This window comes from Glarea lozoyensis, assembly GCF_000409485.1.
Source record: "Glarea lozoyensis ATCC 20868 chromosome Unknown GLAREA5, whole genome shotgun sequence".
In the NCBI taxonomy this organism is placed as follows: Eukaryota; Fungi; Ascomycota; class Leotiomycetes; order Helotiales; family Helotiaceae; genus Glarea; species Glarea lozoyensis.
Window position 1 is genome coordinate 708,159 of NW_007361000.1, and position 14,830 is coordinate 722,988.

Here is a 14,830-nt window from a genome sequence, read left to right on the forward strand (position 1 = left end):
GCTATTATACAAAAAGCAAATAAAAAGCAGATCAAAAGCAGTACACTGAGTCGAAGAGAGTGGGCCCAGCCCATCTCACAAAATGACTTTTCTTACACAGTAACAAGAACTCAGGGAAAACAGAGAATTCCAATCATAACTGAAAACAAATTTAACTTGCAAATATAGGTATTTGGCGATCATGCGAATTCGATCAAATTGTCAACAAATGTACCGCAGTTGTTCCCGGTAGCCTCATATGAATATTGAGGATTTTGGGCAACATATCTCTGAGCTATAACCCCCTGTCAACTCTGGTTATTCATAGCAAGGAGTGAATTACTTACCCTCGGTCTTTATTTGCGCTTTGGTTCTAGTCGTCGTTTTCACAAACACTACCCCTGGGCTATTAGCAGTTGTCGGCACTCGGAATGGGCGCTGTCGAAATTGAACTCCTGTTGTTGCTGCAGCTTTGACCATGTCGAAAACTTGTGCGTCGGCCGCAAGTGTGATTATGCGTTGTCCTCGTGTTGCCCTGGGTCCTGTTGTTCGAACCCTCTCTGATTGAGTAACGTGCACTGAGATGAAATAAATGTGGCTAAAGCCAAGCTGCTGGGATAATGCTAGAGCTCTTGCATTCGTCTCAGTTGTTTTGACAGGAATTCTCATTGTGAATATGTAGGTATGTTGGGGAAGAATATCATTTTTGATACCATGAAAGTACCGATAGGCAGCTGTATATTCATAAGCTGGAGCAAGAGCTGGAACTCGTGCTTCGAGCTCTAGATGGTTGACATTTTCTGCTGGTGCAGCGTAAGTACTGAGTGACAGAGCAAAAACGAGTGTTGAGAGTGTTGCAAGAAACTTCATGTTGATATGTTTGCTAGTAGAATGGGTAGATTCTGACGGTTTTGTTAGGGGTTATGAGCTTAAATAACTTTTTGTGGGCTGTTTGCGATATGAGAAAAGAATAGGATATGAATAGATGGGAAGGCAATGTTTTGATGGTTTATATCTGTTGGGACTAGAGCTCTCTTTATGTGTGAAATCTATAATAGATGTTCCTTCTCAGTGACAGAGATACCTGCAGGATCTGTATTGTAGAAGGATGTTTACTCAACCTCAATACGAAGGCTCGTTACGCCGTGGAGGAGAGTTGAAGGACATTTTCAACTAAACGGCCCCGTGGACAGGACAAGTTACATGTGTTTTACTCTTTTTACGTTGCTAGTAAGTAGGTTGCATTGAATGGAAGTCAGGTGTGTTACTTGCTGGCGGGTTTGGGCTTTCGGATCCCTAAACATTAATCGCAGAGACAGCCACGCTCTAAGCTGCCAAGGAGATTTCCAATCTTAGAATTTTTGACTGGTGCTGGGACGTGGGGGTAAAGACTATGGTCACTGCGCTCCAAGAAACAGTATTGACTCTTTGGAATGAATTTTGACCACATAGGTCGTAGACTCCATACGTGGAAATGGTACTGAGATTTGATTTGACATCAGATGGGAAGAATAAAAGTCTAAGCACATGAGGCTAAATATGTAGGAAGAATCCAATCTGTCAAGCGTGTACATGGGCGGGAGCAAAGGTAACCTTCAAAATCGGGAAATCTACTTGGGGTAGGGTTAACTCGTTTCGCAAAAAAGAAATAGACGAAAAAGCGAATAAAAATGAAGCTCCAAGCCACAAAACAAACACTAACACCAACCCCTCAATCAACTAACCACCCTCACTCGGCTAAATCCATCTTGAAGATTAAAATCACCACTTGCTCATACATCTGACACAAAATTGTCACGGATGTCGTGAAATCCTCCGTATATTGATGTTCAGCCTTCACATTCTCTTCCCTGAGTCCGTCTTCAACTATTCCGGTCAATCAAAAGTAATAACTGACATATAGAAACATTAGAGAATCCCAAGATTTGACATTTAGATCATCTCGTACTCACCTGCCCTGTGAGTTGTATATTATTAAGTTGTTCTTGTCAAGTTGCCACATTGTTCTCGCGAACGCCACGACAAGAACAGCATATTTAGAGCCCAACATCGTACCCTCTTGCTTATAAAACTAGAACAATTTTTCACTTCCTCATCAACACTGAATAATTAATTTTCCGTGTTCCGACGGACTACAGAATCAGTACATCGCTATCCCGAGACATCTGTTTCTTCTTTCTTCGCTTATCTACAGTAGTTTCTCGAAAAAGTCACGCACTATGGGCTTTGATCCTCGTATTCCGAAATGGGAAGAACTAGGCCTTCTAAGCCCGTCCTCGATCGCATCCAGGCTTCACAAGGAAATTATAGGAAGATGTCTAAAAGAAGATACGCGTCTGAGAAGCCAATTTCTCTTATACTCGGTTAAAAAGGGAAATACTCAATATTGGAACGAAAGTAGCCTCAAGAATTTCCTCACAGTAGACTCTATCGAGAACATCGCACATCATTCGAACGTAGTTTACTCCGTCATTTTCCTGCTCTTGAGATATCTGAGCGAATTCCCGTTTGGGACAAAATTAAATACCTCGGATCCTGGTTTGATCACGTCGGAGGAACTTTTGCGCGCAGTCTTCTGGCTACTACCCGGAAAGGCAGAGCGGGCCCTAGGAGCGGGATGTTTGGGAGCTGCCGTCAATGTGCGAGCTCGTAGCGCAGCAGATCAGAGAAGACTGCTATTCGAAGGTCTCGCAGATGTTGAAAGAGACTTTGCTTTCAACGAGGCGGAAGAAAAAAAGATCGCTTCCGAAAAGGCAAAAGAAGTCCACGAGTTTCGTGAGGACTTTACTCTGCCAAATTACGACGAGGAAGACGAAAGATATCACGATATTCTTGATGTTATCACGTACACGCAAGACGAAATGCAAGAGGAAAGAATAGGTCCTTGTGACAGAGATGATTGGCGTCACATTGTCTCAAAGTTAAACAAACCAACACCGCTAAGACGACTAGCCATTTCGCGAGACCGGTTGAAAGTACTCTTTGAATTTGGTCTTGTTTCACACCTGACATGTCTGGGAGAGATAGAAGCTGCCCAAATAGAACGCTCGGCAGAATCTCTGTTGAACACATTCTGCCAAAGTACAAGCCCTCACAGCGTTGTGACGTGGCAAAAGTTTGATGATGCTTTGACGAAGAAAGCAGCATCCATATTCACGTCACTGTATCGAGCGTTCGACAAGTTGTTCCACGAAACTGGGTCTTATGAAGCGAATTACGACTTTTTAGTCTATGATCAGCCTATGCTTTCGTGCGATGATCTTCTTTCTCCGGTCGTATTGAATCAACTGACATTTGTTCTTGCCACGACCCCGAGCTTTGACACAGCTCCCATACTCTACCAGACCAACGCGAGCCAGAGAGTCTCAGCGCTAGGAGCTATCACAAAACTCGAAGACTCTTTGAAGACAATCTCGCGAGACTACGACTTCCGAATGCTGCTTATTTCAGGACACAAGAAGCTTGAGAATGAGACTTTCATTTTCGGTGCCTTTGTGAAGGATTTGGCCGATTCGTTTACAGTCGTGGAGCTCGAAGATAAACGTCGTGAAAGGACTTTTCTGTTCCAAGTCAGTCCAACACACGATGTCTTTAGAAGTCAGGTTGGCAAGACGGCGTTCGCAGCGGACGATGGTCTCTCTTTTGGAACTTCGGGATCGGGGTTCTCTATGCGTCTAGAAAGCGACTTGAGCAAGCTGCATGTCTGCCATAAGCTTGCTGGTGACGGGGTATATCAGCCGACTACATGGAGAGGCGACTGGGAATTGGAGTTAGAAGTTGACAGGATTGAGCTACGGGGTGACTAGCATCATTGACTTTAGAGTATCCCTGTCACGCTGCATTGCGTCAATCTAATTGGATCACCATCTTATCTTGACTGCCACTTGCATTGTTCCCCATAAGATCGTGGAACAAAAACTTTCAATTCTCTAAACACAAGTTAATTCAGTCAGGAAAAGATCCTCACATGGAAGTGAGCGAATTGAGTACTGCTAACACGAAGCGAAACTAGTGAGTAGATCAAACAACTTTCCTCCTTCGAAAGATGCTATAGCACACGAGTAATTCGACATGATATTCAACTGACTCAAACATTAAAGAACAACATACCTCGTTTGACTCCCAACACACTTCATCGACCACTTCATCACAAACCAATGTGCCAACTAATTTCATCCAACTAACCCTTCTCAAATATCCAAAAATCACATCTCCATCACTCCATCACTCCTTCCCCACATCTCCACTGATTTAACCCACCGCCCAAACGTCTATTTCATCAGACAAACAAATTATTATCTTCACGGGATCAGAGAAAATGTGGAAGATGCATTTCTCTCCCAGAACACAGAAAAGGTTGCATGATTGAACTCATATTTTCCTAGTTTCAGAGCTTTGAAGTGAGTATTCAAAGCAGAGTATGATATGAACCCCCTACCCCCCACTCGTGGTTCCAGAGCGTAGTTTGTCACCGATTTTAAGTCTACCACCGAATATAGATTTTCAAAGGTGAAACGCCATTATGAGAAGTAACTTCTGTTTGATTTTGTCGGTAGGTTTGGTGTTAGATTGAGCTGTTAGAGGCTTGGAGAGTTAGAAATTGTTGAAACTTGATAGGGCGTTTTGGGTTGCAATGCCTCGCTTGTGGGGTGGAATGTATCGTCCTGGAGTATTAATGGAGAGAGGGAACTTTAGTGATATATAAAGACCGAGGGCGGACTTTGAAGAGAGCACAATGTGTTAAATGTTTATATAAACTCTCTATTAGGAGTCTAGCCGCAACTTAGCACACTTGTATTTCTCAAGGCTAACAGGACGCTCCCGAGTACCATATAGTCAAAAAGACTTGCCAACATTCCTCTCTAGGTGTCTAGACCTTTTTAAAGGAGAAGATTTCGTGCAATTAATCACCGATTCGAATAAGTATAGCTCTTGGATAGGAAGCTCGTTAGTCTATAGCAAGCAGGTGTCCCGCTAGACTTGCAACACACTAATGGTCGGTATGACAAGAATATGACAGGGAATCCAACCAAGTGCTTCAAACTTTTACAACATGATTTGTATTCTGTAATTTCAAATGACAACAATTTAACAACGCCATTCCTACTTAATTCCAAACTCTAATTCAAATCCAAACCCAACCCTTCTCTTCCCCCTTCAGTCCATCCCCTACCTTCCACCAACTCCAATCAACCTCCCCAACCTTCCCCTCCGTCTAACCAACTCCTCAAACCCACCCTCCTCAACCACCGCCCCATCCTCCACAACCACAACCCAATCCGCAACCCTCATCATCTCCACATCATGACTAACACACACCACCGCCGTGCCCCTCCCCCTCAACCTAACCAACACATCCCTCACCCCCCTCGCACTCACCGCATCAAGCGCGCTCGTCGCCTCATCTAGCACCAAAACCTTCGGCCGCCTTACCAGCGCTCTGGCAATACAAATCCGCTGTGCCTGCCCACCACTCAATCCCATTCCTCCGTCGCCAAGAAGCGTGTGATAGCCATTCGGCAAAGAGACGATGAACTCGTGGATGCCGGCGTCGATGCAGGCTTGGGTCGCGCAGGAGAGAGTGGCTAGGGGAGAGATTTCGGGGAGACCGTAGATGATGTTTTGGTGGATGGTGGTGGGGAAGAGGAGGGATTGTTGGGGGACGTAGGCGAGGTGGTTGCGGAGACTGGTTGTGTTGAGGGTGGAGATGGGGTGGGAGGCGAAGGTTAGGGAGGTGGGTGAGTCGGGCGGGTAGAGGGAGAGGAGGAGGGACGTGATTGTGGATTTGCCGGAGCCGGAGGGACCGACTAAGGTTGTGATTGTTCCGGGAAGGATGGTGAGATTGAAGTTCTTGAGAGAACGTATGTGGGGTGGGTTGGCTTGGGTAGGAGAAGTTGAGGTTTTTGAAGCGGATTGGAAATGGACTTGGGAGTCTTTTTGTGCCTTGAGATCCGTGAGAGTTCTTGGTTGGTAGAGTGGCAAGTTGAAGCATTTGTGTTGCTGCTATGCATGAGGAGTTGAGCTGGGGTATGACAGCTATTATAGCTGTTGAATTTGTGATACCGAAAAGCAGAAGATTCGTGACTTGGATAATTTGTGTCACGTTAGCCTCGCTGTTAGAGATCAAAATAGAGCCGTAGTAGAATATCAGTGCTGATGCAGCTACACTGATCATATCTGTGAGACCATAAAGAAGGCCAGAGTAGGTCGCCCTTCGAATGCCAACTCTAAAAGTTGCCATTGAGCTTTGCTCATGCTTCCTCGTGAAGTATTTCTCAAGCGTCAGAGCTCGGACAACACGAATATTTGAGAAAGTCTCAGTAAACACGCTGCCGAGATGTGCGGTTGCTGCATCTGTTCTTTGCTCCCAGTGGAGACTAACAAGATGAAATATTCTGGTAGCAACAAACATGATTGGAGCTACGGACAGAGCCACCAGAGTGAGTTTCCAAGAAAGGATAAACGACCAAGTGATTGAAATCGAGAGTAGCCATGCGACAGTGAACACTGGTCCTGCAAAACGTCCAAGTAAATTTCGCATCTCTTCAGCATTTCGATCCAAGAAATCGTTGAGTGAAGCCGTGGAGTTCGCTGGCATATCGAACCAAGCTTTAGGCTGAGCGAGTACTCTTTTTAAAGCTTCGACACGAAGAGCGTTGACCCATTCTTGCCCACAATGTTCGAGGGCATAATGGGTAAAGAAGGCAGAAAACCCATCAACGATAGCAAGGCCAAGAAGTACAAGCGCCCATTTTGTTGCCTCCGCGGTCTGGTTCTTGGTCGTGTAGAATGTGCTCAATAATTGGGCGAACAAAAATGCGAACACCGGAGTGGCAGCCGCTACAATAAATGCATTTACGAACCCAAAAATAAGAACTATGCGATCTTTCCAAGCAAAGGTTGGCCAGATAGTGCTAAGAATGAGTCGAATAGAGGCAGATACGCCTGGGGGTAGATTGTTGATATCTCTTTTTCGCTTTTTGGCTTCCTTTTGGGCGTCTCGTTCCTCCATGACCATCTGCATAGTTGATCTGTATGATGACTCGTCCGAGATTGGGCGTGTTGCTTTGGCTATACTAGCATGCATGTTAAATGGGGAAGTAGATGGGGCCAAAACAGGACGTGATGGATCGTCTGAGTGCAGAGGTTCAACGTCTTCAAAACCAAAGATAGAAGTTCGTTTTCGTCGTTTGGACTGGGTGCGATAAGTACTGGAAGGATTGACACTTGGTTGGCGGCGTATGTCGGTCATGGGTGTAGATTCGGTATTATTTGGGCTATACTGAATGGATTGTTGGTACCCCTTGGACCATGGTTGATACTCTCTAGCCTCTTCTTCCTGGATCGTCTGGGGTGATAATTCTCCTGGCAAAACCTGCCTTGGAGATAAATGGTAATTCTGTGGAATCTGAGGGACCGGTGAAGGACTCCAGTGCTCTGTCAACTGGGACAGGCTTGATTGAGGAAAGGGGTTGCCTAATGAGAAGCGATGAGACGCAAGATTGGGACTTCCCATCGCCTGGAGCGAGGGCTCTCCGATGCCCAAGAACTTCGAAAGCCGCCTCGTCCCACGAGAACCTGTACGATGAAGCTTGTTAGACTTTACGACGTTTGATTGTTCAAAGTGTTGAAAATTCCCCGATATACCCAGGCCTTTAGGTGCTGTATTTTCGGGAATGCCACTCGTACCGAGAAAAGAGGCAAATCTCCCGGACATCTGATTCGCAAGCTTTTTCTTGTAGCCTTCCTCTACTACAGAGCCCTTTTCTAAAACATAAACATAATTTTCATGCAATATTTGGGATACATCATGGGTTATGATGATTGTCGTTTTGCCCCTTCGCCATCGTCTAATTTCTTCCATGACCCTTTCTCGACTTGCCTTGTCAAGTGCACTCGTAGCTTCATCTAATATAAGAATTGGCGAGTCTCGAAGGCGAGCTCTTGCAATGGCAACCCTCTGTTGTTGTCCGCCACTTAATGCTACACCATTCGAGCCAACAACGGTTGCATACCCATCTGGAAGATTGAGTATCGTTGACATGAGATCTGCAGTTTTGCTAGCGACTTCAATTTCCGCATTCGTAGTCCTCTCTCGTTTACCGAATGCAATGTTTTGAAGGATAGTCTCATTGAAGAGATGATTCTCTTGTTGAACAAGACTGACGTTCTTGCGAAGCCACTCCGTATCAAGATCGTTGATGGATTTCCCATCTAGGCATACGTCGTCACGATTCACCGCGTAGTATTTCATCAGAATATTTCCAATCGTGCTTTTGCCGGAACCGCTTTTTCCAATGACATACGTTGTCTCTCCTGCAGGAAAAAATAGCGAGACCCGCTTAAGTACTTGCTGATCAACGTTGGATGGATATGCAAAAGAGACCTATAATTATTAGATGGAACAATGCGCAGATACTAGTACTCACCCCCTTGAATTCAATATCTCCACCACGAAATTCGGGCTTGATCATTACGTTGGGATTCCCCGGACCACCGTATATTTGTGACTCGTATGTTAAAACTTGTAAAGTATGCCCGGCAGACATCCCCTTCTTCAGCACCATCCACTGTGGCAGAATTATTTCAGCCGATTGCATCGCGTACAAACAGCAGTAGAAGGTCGTAAGCACGTTTCCTGTACTGAGACCCTGACGAATTAAAATCAAGCCATACCAAAACCCTTGTACGAATAAACCAATCATCAGAAATTTCGTGAATCCATATTGTAGAGCGTTAGCCCTTGCCTGAACCAAATATTTACTCGCGACAGCTTTCACTATCGAACAGTATTGCCAGACTTCGGTATCTTGCCCATTGAAAGCCTTGACGACTGTAATCGAAGATATTGCCGTGTTGGCAGATTTTGATGCTCTTGCTAGCTCGGCTTTTTGATCTTCTATAGCCCCGCCGAGACCTCTCGATAACCAGGACAGAAGCAGCATGGCGAATGGTATAGTGGCGCATATCATCAACGTAAGTTTCCAGGAGAAGTAAAAAGCAATACCAAGCGCTATGGATGCCCCGCAGATTTCGGTGAAAACAAATCCTAGTGGTTGTGAGATGGCTAATTGAAGTTCTCGGATTTGCCTAGCAGCATATCAGTAATGTTGATATTGTCATCTTTAAAGGAACATACGTTTGGATCCTAACGAGTAAAGAACCTATCCCGTCTTCTTTCAAGTCATACCACTGCAGCTCTTTCTCCAACATCGAACTGAATGTCCTCGATCGGGCGCTCTTTCCCTGTAATTCTCCGAATATCATCCAAGATGATAATGAGGCCCCATTAACGACCCAACAGCAGCCTGCTGTGATAGCCACAGCTATGCACCATGTTGACACGTTATGAAGGAATTGCTGAGCTGTCAAACGGCCGAGCCCGAAACCAGTGATTTCGGTAAAAAGCTTGCCATATAGGATTGCCGTCACGGGTTGCGAGGCTGCAGAAGCTATCGACCACGCGGCGGCGGAGATGGCTGTTGGAATGTGTTTTCGCTTAGCAAAGGAAAATAAACAGCGCCAGGATGGCAAGCTTTGGGCTGTATTGTATTTCGTCGCATCGGGTTGGGATGCATCGGGACCCTCTTTGAAACCCAGCGGTAGGGAAATTGAGATGGAATCATGTTTTCGTCTCGCATTGTGTGAGTAATCGGAGACATACGACATCGTTTCTTTTGTTTGTTGACATTGACGCTCAAGCTGGTCGTATCCAAGGCGGAGAAAGGATAGTTACAAGATTGAAGTATGCCATTTGAAACGGGTAGGTATGCGGTTCGAAATATCTAAAAACGTTACGCCATAACGTACAATGAAATCTGTAACAAATTGTGGCGACTTGCCAGTATGGCCGTCTCTTGACCAATGTTCGTATTGTTCTCGGAACGAAATCGTCGAGCTTCCATAGCGTCTAAGCGAACAATGAGTTTTTCTGGTCCCCGACCTTTATTCACTAAAGAAAATGAAGAGTATCTCACATAAAGAAATGTCCGAGTGTAAAATGAAGATCACAAGACGTCCTGACCCGAAAATTAAAAGAGTTAATTGGTGGTGATAGCACGGGATAATACTGCATAAATTGTGGGTCGGGGCCATTCAAATCTTCTCACAGCTATTGTAATCCAGTGAAATCCCGAGATTGGTGAGACTATATCATTATTAGGAAAGCTGTGCGGTCGAGGTTGTCCGATTTGTATGTTTCCAGAGATATCAATATCTCGAATGCGGCGATTTTCTGCGGCTTCATTTTGTATTCGTTCGAAGGGACTGCGTATATATGGGTATCATTAAAGACTTTGGATTTATTATTTAGCGGCCTCCTTCTCCTTACTGTGACTCTCGTTGATCCAATCGTTAAGACCCTTGCGGTTTCGAGCAATTTCGATCGCGTAGAATTGCATACGAGGAACTGAAATTTGAGATTAGAAAGATGCTCTGCGAAGTGGAGCAAATTCGATGAAACCTACCAAATATAGAAGTGTCCTGCTCGTATTCAACTTTCGGATCTGTTCTTAACATGGTCCCGAAGTTGTAATCTTCCACCTTTTTTTCGTATGCCATCATGAATTTTCGCCAACGCTCTTTGCCGGTTTTGCTCTTCATCTCATCCTCATCAATAGGTTTCGCAGGGTCGAATTCGGGGAAGTCGGCCATTAAATGCTCGTATATCTCATCATCCATCTTTGTAAGTCTTAATTTCGATCCAGGCATCTTCTCGAGAATCGCCCAGTATGTGGACATGTGCTGCACAGCTGATGGCGGGGTCAGTGGCGGGGTAAATCAGGCGCGACAGGAAGGTGTGTTCGAACCTTTGACAGCAAACTGCTTCTCAATCTACAGATGTATTAGCCGGTATCAAGACAGTGTATGCGCCAAACTACCATACATCCTCAAAATTGTCTGCCTTTTCGGGGTCAAACCCGGCTGGTAGAGGGGCAGACATGGTCGTTTTCTGGGAGAAAATCGTTGGTATTTCGCGATAAAAAATTTATGACTGAACAGCAATCGTCAAACTAAATTAGGAGTAGATGTCAAGAATTTAAACGTGGCAGTTCATTACTTAAAAGAGATGGCTCACTTTTTGGGCCGATTTTAGTACGCGATTTGTCGACGTGCGCCAAGGCCAGCGGCACGGAAGAATGTTAGACCGACAGTTCCATACTCGACCTCGGCCTTCCTTGCTTCACTTCCTGCAGCTACATAGTTCTACGTGCGAGCCATCCGACTTCAATATTTCCGTAATGTTCTACGAACTTTCTGAATCGGTCGATTTCTGGTTGTTGTTGATTTTCTTCACTTCAACTACTTTTGGAGCTCCACGTTCTCACAGTTCCCTACCATGTGTTCAATCCGGACCGGTACATTCTACGCCATGGGAAATAATATAAGCCACCTTTAATGTATGAGCTTACTTAGGTACCCATCCGCCCAATATGCTCCCTGGGTAAATCGCACCGGACCTCTAGGATAACCTGACGTCTCAGCGCGCGAGTTTGCCACTATGTAGTCGAAGGTTTGAGAACGGTGTTTCTATGTCCAAGCAAACAGTTCAGTGTCTCATCCATGGATCTCTTTCCAAGGTTCCAAGGTTGTCACTGACTGAGCCATCATGGAGTTTGCATGCGACCATAGGGGGTCTATGGTATCTAAGGACTCAAAAGACCATAGCAGCTTAACTTTTCTTGTCGAACATTTGTGTATCAGCTAACAATATTATTGGCATACAGCTTCCTGCTACCAAAAGCTTCACAGAGTAAAAACTATAAAACTTTTCAAGGAAGTGAACAGTCATGTCAGTGGCCTATTGTTGATTCGCCCTAGTCAAATGTTGAGGAAATGAGAGCATCATATCCTGCCTGTCTGGAAGCTCTTCCACTATGTTTCGCCCTTTCTCAGTGCTGTCCTGACATTTTATATAATGTCAAACGTAGGTCAATTGTTTTTCAAAGCGTCTCAATCCTCGGGACTAATCCTCAATATGACATATCCTCATTGATAGTTTCGTTGTTTCCCATTCTCCTGGTCTTGTCAAAACGCGACGAGGTGAATCTCCAAGACGCGCCTTCCACATCAGTTCACCTTCCAAAACGCGTAGTAGGTCTCTCATAGGTATTCGACACCTTGCGTACAACAGTTCTTTCATACCTCAACAACCTTTCGCATCTCGCATCCTACCGATCTAGCTGGTAGTGTCGCACAAGTAAGGCCTTCGTAGGACTTCATCCGCAATACTTCTAACGAATATTTAGTGCGCCAGCCACCCTCGATGATGGCTGGCCTCATGCGATCAGAATCGTCGCTTTCTAGTGCACCCAGTTTTTCTTCAACCTTACGGATTCAGGCCACCCCAAGCCAGTCTAGTCTGAGAAGCAAGCCTGCAGATTCTATCCGGAGTGTTAAGTTATTCAGCTCCCGCACCGAGAAGCCTCGCGCAAGAAAGGAGCGGCGTGCCAAAAGAAATAAAGTCTCTGAAGGCGGAACAGAATTCAGAAAGGATCCAGATGTAGAGGAAGAAGAACCCCGACCAAAGCTAGACAGGACCACCGATTTGATTGTTTCCAACAATTTTCCATTTCGACCAGCAAGCTATCGAAAAGTCGCTGCACCGCTGTCTGAAGAGAACAATCAATGTCAAAGACTATTCATGCTGCCCTCTACCATTCGCCGAAGAATTTATGGACTTTGCTTTCCAGAAGAGCCTCGCCCTGTAACAGTTTCCCCTTCGTTTGCGACAAGACACGTTTTTGGGGAGGGTTACTTTGCCCAAGTATGGGATGTTTTGGAGGATGTCCGTGGTGGCCTAGAGTCTTTTAGATTTCTGCGAAAGGATCTGCTCACTTTTTTCTGGAGCGAGTACCATTTCCATGTCACCATCAACGCATTTACTGGACCTAAGCTTTCTCCACTGTCTCATATTTGGCTGCCCCAGCACGTAGGGAGTATCAAGAACTTGACAGTGGAGATTGACTACACAAGACTTGGTGGCAGCTGCAGAAGACTGGCATCCACGTTCGGTTATAACAGGGACAAGGAAGACAGACAGCTGACGGCCATATTCGAAGGCTTAGCTGATCGTAAAGACGGCTCTTCTATCGACGCGCTGACTATCTTGTGCAGGCGTTTCGCTGGCTTTCAGCCTCACAATGACAGCAAATTCAGAGAATTGCTTGGGAAAGCGCCTGGTATGTTGCATTACCTTTCGGTCGAGCTCGTAACAGAACAAATGATCCGATCCTAACGAATGTGTCTCCTAGTTCCGTATTGCCCCGAATCTGTATTAGGTATCTCGAGCTATATCCAGCATGTAGAAGGGAAGGTCCGACAACTCAGAGTGGCAGGATATCCGTTAGGATACACCAAAGACCTGCTGAATGTGTTTTCTATGTCTATCAAGAATCCGCGATATCCAGAATTAACAACTGGTGCATGGCCTCCCCTCCCTCCGCCGCCTAAAACCAAAGAGAATGTCGTGATCTCTACGCTAAATACTCCAATGTCAAGCTTCTCGTCGACTTTCAGTGGATTGAACCCTCCATCTGTCACACCTTCGCCTACGTCGACAGCTTCACATACAAACACAAATACAGCCACACCCACACCCACACCGTCCGCTTATCGTCTCGACCTGAAGCGGAGCCCTAGCCTTGTAGAGGAGTTTCAGAATGGTCTCCGACGGCAAGACTCCCCTACATCGGAATCAGACTATTCAAATCATTCCAATTATACGATCACAAATGATGAGAATACTTTGGTCGAAGAGACCGAGGATATGCTTTTAGCTGCTAGTCACCCATCTCAAACCAATCACGCTCAGCAGTATCAGAACCTTGTTGGTCCCTTCACCGTGTCAGACCAAACAAATGAAGGTCATCTATTCTCGAGCAACACGACACACAGCTATAGCCCTGCAACCCCACGTTCAAAAACCATGGGAGACCTACGAAGTGCTACAGGTAGTATTAGATCCAGAATGGCTAAGCCTAGCGTACGATTCGATCGACAAACCCCATCACCTCCATCTCGAGTATCCACGCCAAAGACACCCAATGGTATGAATGAAAGGAATGAACAAGACCCAGCGTTTGTTCGAAGCGTCAGCGCTTTACGTAGCATTGATCTTCCTCCCAAAGAGCCAGTCAAAGAGACAGCCAAAGAGCCAGCATCTATCTTCAATTTGGGACTTGGTCTGGATTTTATGGCGCCCATTCTTCCTAGCGTCTTCACTTCACCAGAGCCTTTCCTACGAGCGACCTCGGTACAAGGACTTCGAAGATCTAGCAGTGAGCAAACTACTCCGGTCAGATGTACCACTAGCATGAGCATGGCTGCTCTCAAGCGTGCAAGTGTTAAAAAGAAGTGTGTCAATTTTTACAACAAACTCCGAGGGCGAACTTCTGAAACTGCCTCCTAGTGTGCATTCCACGTTTGGATGTCCGGAAAGAAATTTATCACGAGATGGTGATCGACAAATGGATGACATATGGATGCGAGGGTTTGTAACCTTTTACCGGTTGTCGATATCTGGTTTTGGTGTGATTTTGAAGCGATTTTGGTAATTCTGGTACATAATAAATACGAGTGGCGGAAAAGCCGAAAATATCTAATATTGTACATCAAAGGCCGTGGGAGTAATCCTCTAGGTCGTCATCATGGATGTATTTAATAAAAATAGGAATGATTTTTGAGGATGCAGGAATGGTACGAAATGTGTGATTGTCGAGGTTTTTGGTGGCTTGAGCTGCGGATTAAGCATGTGGATGAGTTGCTAACCATCTAAATTTTGTAATTCTTCAAGTAAAGTGAGATCTGTTATACCTCTTAAGCAGTTCCGAGGTGATTTTATACCTTAGAA

General features: G+C 45.3%; 5 protein-coding genes across 5 annotated transcripts; 2 read left to right on the top strand and 3 right to left on the bottom strand.

Annotated features, from left to right (window-relative positions):
• Positions 1–179: 179 nt before the first annotated feature.
• Positions 180–849, bottom strand: GLAREA_04442 (uncharacterized protein; the record flags this gene model as incomplete). The annotated part of the gene is made up of 2 exons (XM_008086819.1): positions 180–274; positions 327–849. The coding sequence occupies 2 exons, from the start codon at positions 847–849 to the stop codon at positions 180–182; spliced, it is 618 nt and encodes a 205-aa protein (XP_008085010.1).
• Positions 850–2,198: 1,349 nt separating this feature from the next.
• Positions 2,199–3,785, top strand: GLAREA_04443 (uncharacterized protein; the record flags this gene model as incomplete). The annotated part of the gene is made up of 1 exon (XM_008086820.1): positions 2,199–3,785. One exon carries the CDS (start codon positions 2,199–2,201, stop codon positions 3,783–3,785), a length of 1,587 nt encoding a protein of 528 aa, XP_008085011.1.
• Positions 3,786–5,148: 1,363 nt separating this feature from the next.
• GLAREA_04444 (P-loop containing nucleoside triphosphate hydrolase) lies at positions 5,149–9,648 on the bottom strand (the record flags this gene model as incomplete). The annotated part of the gene is made up of 4 exons (XM_008086821.1): positions 5,149–5,979; positions 6,083–8,365; positions 8,409–9,069; positions 9,119–9,648. The coding sequence occupies 4 exons, from the start codon at positions 9,646–9,648 to the stop codon at positions 5,149–5,151; spliced, it is 4,305 nt and encodes a 1,434-aa protein (XP_008085012.1).
• Positions 9,649–10,283: 635 nt separating this feature from the next.
• On the bottom strand, positions 10,284–10,921 carry GLAREA_04445 (uncharacterized protein; the record flags this gene model as incomplete). Its single annotated transcript, XM_008086822.1, has 4 exons — positions 10,284–10,387; positions 10,446–10,730; positions 10,788–10,812; positions 10,865–10,921. The coding sequence occupies 4 exons, from the start codon at positions 10,919–10,921 to the stop codon at positions 10,284–10,286; spliced, it is 471 nt and encodes a 156-aa protein (XP_008085013.1).
• A 1,326-nt stretch (positions 10,922–12,247) lies between these two features.
• On the top strand, positions 12,248–14,389 carry GLAREA_04446 (uncharacterized protein; the record flags this gene model as incomplete). The annotated part of the gene is made up of 2 exons (XM_008086823.1): positions 12,248–13,160; positions 13,233–14,389. 2 exons carry the CDS (start codon positions 12,248–12,250, stop codon positions 14,387–14,389), a joined length of 2,070 nt encoding a protein of 689 aa, XP_008085014.1.
• Between the last annotated feature and the right edge of the window lie 441 nt (positions 14,390–14,830).